General features: G+C 39.9%; 1 protein-coding gene across 1 annotated transcript in view; it reads right to left on the reverse strand.

Moving 5' to 3' along the window:
• Positions 1-2133: 2133 nt before the first annotated feature.
• The window catches only part of ATF3 (activating transcription factor 3), a 10055-nt gene continuing 5625 nt past the window's right edge, over positions 2134-6563 (reverse strand). Inside the window, exon 4 of the mRNA XM_077282301.1 lies at positions 2134-4942. Coding sequence (XP_077138416.1) covers positions 4724-4942 — 219 coding nt within the window. The 3' untranslated portion in view covers positions 2134-4723. The remainder of the gene's footprint in view (positions 4943-6563) is intronic.

Raw genomic sequence — 6563 nt, forward strand, 5'->3', positions numbered from 1 at the left:
TTTTGAATAAATCCCCAACAGTGTCACCAGCAAAGCACCCCCACACCATCACACCTCCTCCTCCATGCTTCACGGTGGAAACCAGGCATGTAGAGTCCATTCGTTCACCTTTTCTGCGTTGCACAAAGACACGGTGGTTGGAACCAAAGATCTCAAATTTAGACTCATCAGACCGAAGCACAGATTTCCACTGGTCTAATGTCCATTCTTTGTGTTCTTTAGCCCAAACAAGTCTCTTCTGCTTGTTGCCTGTCCTTAGCAGTGGTTTCCTAGCAGCTATTTTACCATGAAGGCCTGCTGCACAAAGTCTCCTCTTACCAGTTGTTGTAGAGATGTGTCTGCTGCTAGAACTCTGCGTGGCATTGACCTGGTCTCTAATCTGAGCTGCTGTTAACCTGCGATTTCTGAGGCTGGTGACTAGGATAAGCTTATCCTCAGAAGCAGAGGTCACTCTTGGTCTTCCTTTCCTGGGGCGCTCCTCATGTGAGCCAGTTTCTTTGTAGCGCTTGATGGATTTTGCCACTGCACTTGGGGACACTTTCAAAGTTTTCCCAATTTTTCGGACTGACTGACCTTCATTTCTTGAAGTAATGATGGCCACTCGTTTTTCTTTACTTAGCTGCTTTTTTCTTTTCATAATACAAAATCTAACAGTCTATTCAGTAGGACTATCAGCTGTGTATCCACCAGACTTCTGCACAACACAACTGATGGTCCCAACCCCATTTATAAGGCAAGAAATCCCACTTTTTAAACCTGACAGGGCACACCTGTGAAGTGAAAACCATTCCTGGTGACTACCTCTTGAAGCTCATCAAGAGAATGCCAAGAGTGTGCAAAGCAGTCATCAAAGCAAAAGGTGGCTACTTTGAAGAACGTAGAATATAAGACATAATTTCAGTTGTTTCACACTTTTTTGTTAAGTATATAATTCCACATGTGTTAATTCATAATTTTGATGCCTTCAGTGTAAATGTACAATTTTCACAGTTATGAAAATGCAGAAAAATCTTTAAATGAGGTGTGTCCAAACTTTTGGTCTGTACTGTATATATATGCACATATACATACACAGCTCAGAAAATAAAGGGAACACTTAAACAACATAATTTTAACTCCCAAGTCAATCACTTCTGTGAAATCAACGTGTCTAGTTATGAAGCAACACTGGTTGTGAATCAATTTCTCCTGCTGTTGGGAAAATGGAACAGACGACAGGTAGAAATGATCGGCTATTAGCTATACAACCCCTATAAAAGGAGCTGTTCTGCAGGGGTGACCACAGACCATTTCTCTGTTCTCATTTTTTTGGGCTGTTTTGGTCACTTTTGCATTTTGTCATTGCTCTCTCCCCTAAAGGTCAAAGCCCTGCAAAATAACCTCCAGCAACATCCATGTTTCCATAAGTGGGTGTTGTGCTTACAGCTCAACACCATGCAGTGAGATTTTATATTTATAAATAATAATGATGTAGTACTGATAAGTGACAGGTCCTCTTAAGCACAATAAAAGGTAAACTTGTTTTCTTTTTAAAATCACATATTTATTAAAGTATCAAAACGCAAAAACCTCATAATAGAAAAGAATGGTAATAAAGTACCGTTTTCCAATAATTAGAACATACATTAAAACATGCAATTCCTCTCACATCTGTAATATCGTGAGCGCTGTAAAACTTAGTACCACAACGATAACTGAACCTGCAGATGTTACACAGAAGTGAAAAAACAATAATATTAATAATAATATATTTATACATACATACTGCTAACATGATTAACGTACATGCCATTAAAGACATGGAAATAACAAAAGCCAAAGGAAAAAAAAAAATACACAACATGACGCCTGCGTCACATGTAATACATCCGGATATATTATATATAGTGGGAACCAGAACAGTAAATAACAAGTTTATGGGTGACGTCACCCGAGATTTCCCCTATCCATCAATATGGATTCACAGCAATCAGATTGCAGAGGATGTAGAACTCCATCCAATTCTCCTATGGTAAATGTGATTGTTAGAGATGTAGCGCGCGCTCACGCTTATGGCACCTAAAAACTAAAATACATGGAGTCTTATGCATTCAAAAACATATTTTTCCCTATGGAAACCAATCAAGTTCCGTCTTTCATTTTTGCATTGTTAGGGTAACAAAATAAATTTTAGAATACCCCTTTAAGAGCTATTATTCCATTGCCCTATATGATCCTTGCCTTGCTCATTATTTTGCAAATTCTACCATAATCACATCCCAAGTCTTGTACCCCCTCCTAGGAAATAATTCATGTCATCTACAGATTGTGTATTATAAGCAGCTAAACATGACTGCTTTCTTTCCAGAAACAGCGCCACACCTGTCCACTGGTTGTGTCTGGTATTGCAACTCGGATCTATTGAAGTGAATCTGAAGTGAAGCGGCCTTGTTCTTGTGGAGAAAGCAGCCACATTTTTTCTAAATTTTACATACAAATCATAGTGACTACACGGTCTGAACCAGCTGACGTGCATTTTTTAATGTTTTATTCCAGTTTAACGCCGCCATTCGCCCCATCCCCACCTTCCCTCACAGACAGACATACTGTAAAAGAACAACAAACTTCCATCTAACATGTACTAATACGACATTTCTGTTACAGAATATAAAGAGGTCATACATGTCAGACCGGCACATGGCGCACGTGTGTGGAGTTCGCTTTTCTGAGGTAATTTTTGGCTTCGCCGTCGTTACACGTGAAGTGAGCGACGTTGAGAAAAAAAAATACATGAAATGTTAGGTAGAATCTGTGGAGATATTAATGCCGACAAGGGGCGTCGTGAACAAAAGTGCTTAGAAATTATATTTGGATCTTCCCTTGATTTAGGGCCCGGTCTGCTGAATAACGGGAAACATAATGGGAGTTGGAGTCCCACAGAAATAATAAGTGACCAACTTTTTATTTCTAGTTTAATACTTTTTTGGGAGAGGTGGGTGAACGACTTTTGTTCAGTTAAAGGGTGAGCAGCAAAGTAGGAACCGTCGCCATGTTTAAGGGAGACAGTCAAGGAAGTGAAATGTCTACGAGGTTCTGGACTGGGAATAGGGAAATGCAGAGATTTTTACAGTTTGATCCTATTGTTTTGCAGAGATAACCCTAATTAATTCAATATAAAAATGGGGGGGGAAGAGTTATCTGCCAACTTAATAGCTCGCCAATTATTTCCTGTCTTTGGCCAGCTTTAGTGTTGGACTATTTGATATAATGCATTGCTTAATTAGCTTGTTGATAAAGGGCCTAACTTTAGGCCTCATTTATCAGCAGTGTCTTTGTTGCCCATGGCGACCAATCAGAGTTCAGCTTTCATTTTTTCAGTTGCTCTGGTACAATGAAAGCTGCACTGTGATTGGTTGCTATGGACAACAAAGGCAACATTCATACACACACATATATATATATATATATATATATATATATATATATATATATATATATATATACATACGCGTATATATAATATTAGTTTTGGGGGCAGATGTAGCAGAGCTAAATCACAATGTGCAACTATTAATCAAAAACAATGGAGGCCTCAGTGACAAACTCAGCTCTGCTACCTCTTTAGGCATCTTTATGAAACGTCTGTCCAATAAATCTCTTTGACTACTACTTTGAACAACTCTGCTTTCATTTTACCATTTCATAGCAGATTTCTCATTGGTTCTTTTGATAAATGAGGCCTAGCTTTTCAGATTATACTAGAACACTCCTGTGCCACTTACTGCCATTTTGCAGGTAGTACTAATTGGTTAGAACTAATTCATTCACACTTTGACCCAATACTATTGCGTTTTAGGCACCAAGTGCCTCATATCTCATTATCTCCTAGTAAGGACTTGTCATAAATCTCTAAGATTTTTACAAGGTGTAAAAGCCGCTCTTCTCCTGAATCTAACTATGTTTTTTTTTTTTCCAGCTCCTCTCCGTTCCCGAGATATATCCGTCTCTTCTCTGTAAGTAAATCTGGTCTTCATAGCCAAGTGGGCGTAACTCGCATAATTTCCCTGTGGGAGACTACTTAAAACCACACCCCTTTGGTAACAAGACTAGATTTACCTTCAAGGAAGAAGAGGCCGTATCTGGGGAACGGAGAGGCGCAGGAATAAAATAAAAACATTGCCAGATTCAGGAGAACGGCGGCTTTTACGCTAGGTAAAAAAAAAATCATGCCAAGTGTCAGGTCTTCGTTAATGACTGTCCCTCATTAATAACTGGACCTTATAACATAGCACAAGACCAACAACACTATAAATACATGGAAAGTAATGGTGACCAGTCCTCTGATTAATGGTAAGGCAGTCCATGGTGCTTTGGACGGGCGTCAGCAGCATCTCCTTATTGCCTCTTGAACACTGATTTGTTTTCTTCTTTCTTCTCGTATTCCACAATGTATTAAAAAAAAAAAATAATTGCACAAAGTGTAAAGTAAAAACCTATCGTGCTGCTATAGGACAATACTAATAGCAAGTGGATAGATCACAGCGACACCACGACATGTCAGTGGCGGCTTTCGAAACACCATAATGCAAAATCCTTCCGCTCGAACCACGTGGTGGTACCTAGATCAAAGGCTTTTTTCCTTGCAAAGGACTCTGCTCGAGTGTCTCTGGTGCACATGAAGCCCCCAGAGGGCGACAGTGAGGATTTTTATTTAAGTCTTATGTATAGTACGTCAGAGAGCGGCTCAGTTTACGCCCTCGGTCACTAAGTTCTGCAGGGTTCCTTCTTTGAGTTGCTGAAAGAAGAGGTTGCGTTCGTCTTCTGGCGTCCTGCCGTTCTGGGCTCGGACTATGCAGGTGGGTCGGTGGAGGTTCAGCATGTAGATTAAGTGTTGCTTCTCATTCTTAAGTTCCTCAATCTGGGCTTTCAGTTCTGCATTGATAGATTCCAGTTTTTCTGACTCCTTTTAAAACAATGTGAAAAAAAAAAAACTTTTAGTTTACGGTTAGCATTAGACACAGACAAATGAGAGATGCACATGAAAAAAGCGGAATCCTAGTACCTGTAAATAAAATAAAAACAATTCTCATTGTCACCACTAGGGACACTACTACTGAGTTTAAAGAGGATCTGTCACTTCCCGTAAATATGCAATTATTGTTTTTTAATATAACTCGGTCTAAAGGCTACTGTTCTTCTGAACCTGGAGTTTTTCTTTTTGTTCCTGAGCTTCTCCATTGTTGAGATATGGCCCCATCTTCCCTGCATATAAAGCTAGTATTTTTTATCAAAGAGGGTGAGGTTCTCAAGAACGTGCACATATAGAAAAGTTAAGGACCATGCTCATTTGAAAAAGAAAGACTACATTTATTTACAGGGAAAATTTAGACATATCTCAGGATTGGGGAGGAATATTAGATATTAGCTCATTACTAGTACATATGTTAATATTAAAGAGGACCTCTCACCAGATAAAAACTAGCTCTGTTACCATATTTTTCGGACTATAAGACACACCGGACCATAAGACGCACCACAAATTTTCAAAAGGAAAATCCCATCCCAGGCTGGTGCGACAGTGGTGCTCTGTGCTGTGGCGGCGCACTGTGCTGGGACGGCCGTGATCCGCCGGCATTTTGTCAAAGCTCGGAGGCCCCCGCAGCTCCATTGCTGCGATGAGGTGTCGAGATCTCAATCCGAGCATGTGCCGCCCCCAGCGGCCATTTTCCCGGAGGCCACCGCATCACAGCAATGCAGATGTGGGGGCCTCCGGGCTTTGACTAAAAATGCCGGCGGAGCCCCCCCAGCAAAGCGCTCCACCGCCCCGGCACAGAGCACTGCTGCTGCAGGATATGTAAGTATATGCAGACTATAATAATTTTCCCCAAAACATTTTTTTGGGAAAAGGTGCGTCTTATAGTCTGAACAAATACGGTATTTTAGAGATATGAGCCTTTTTATTTATGCTAATTTCAATCGTCATTACGAAGACGGCGGTGCTTATAGGATCCTCTGGGGCGTGTCTTTAGGCCGCTCTGCAATATTATGCTGTAAGCCACGCCCACTTTGTAAATACCATAGAAATTAGCACTAAATAATTAGTGCCCATATAACTAGAACTGTATGGCAAATTTTAGAAAAATGAAAAACTGAAGTGGACACTTTTGACCTCATGACAGGTCTTCTTTAAACCCTAATAAACACTCCACCCCCTTCCTTGTGTTTTCCTTACACATTGCAGAATCTAGAATAGTGCCATATACATCTATGATGGAAATATCCCCATTTGAGTCATTAGTATTAGCAGTTATTAGAGGGTGTAAATTGTAGCCATATGTTAATAAATAGATAAGGTAATATGGTAGAACAATCTGTGTCTATGAGCCCCATTCTATATTTATTATTTATTTTTATAATTTTTTTATTATATGGTAAAATCATATACTGCCGTCAATATGGTGCAAAAGAAACTGTATCCACCATCTGCATTGACTGGCACATGTGAAACAAATTATGTGCACTGGATTATATGGTTTTCTATGGGGTCATATACTCTGGAATTGCTATTAAATTGGACTGTGACG

The sequence above is a fragment of the Ranitomeya variabilis genome, chromosome 2 (assembly GCF_051348905.1).
Source record: "Ranitomeya variabilis isolate aRanVar5 chromosome 2, aRanVar5.hap1, whole genome shotgun sequence".
NCBI lineage: Eukaryota > Metazoa > Chordata > Amphibia > Anura > Dendrobatidae > Ranitomeya > Ranitomeya variabilis.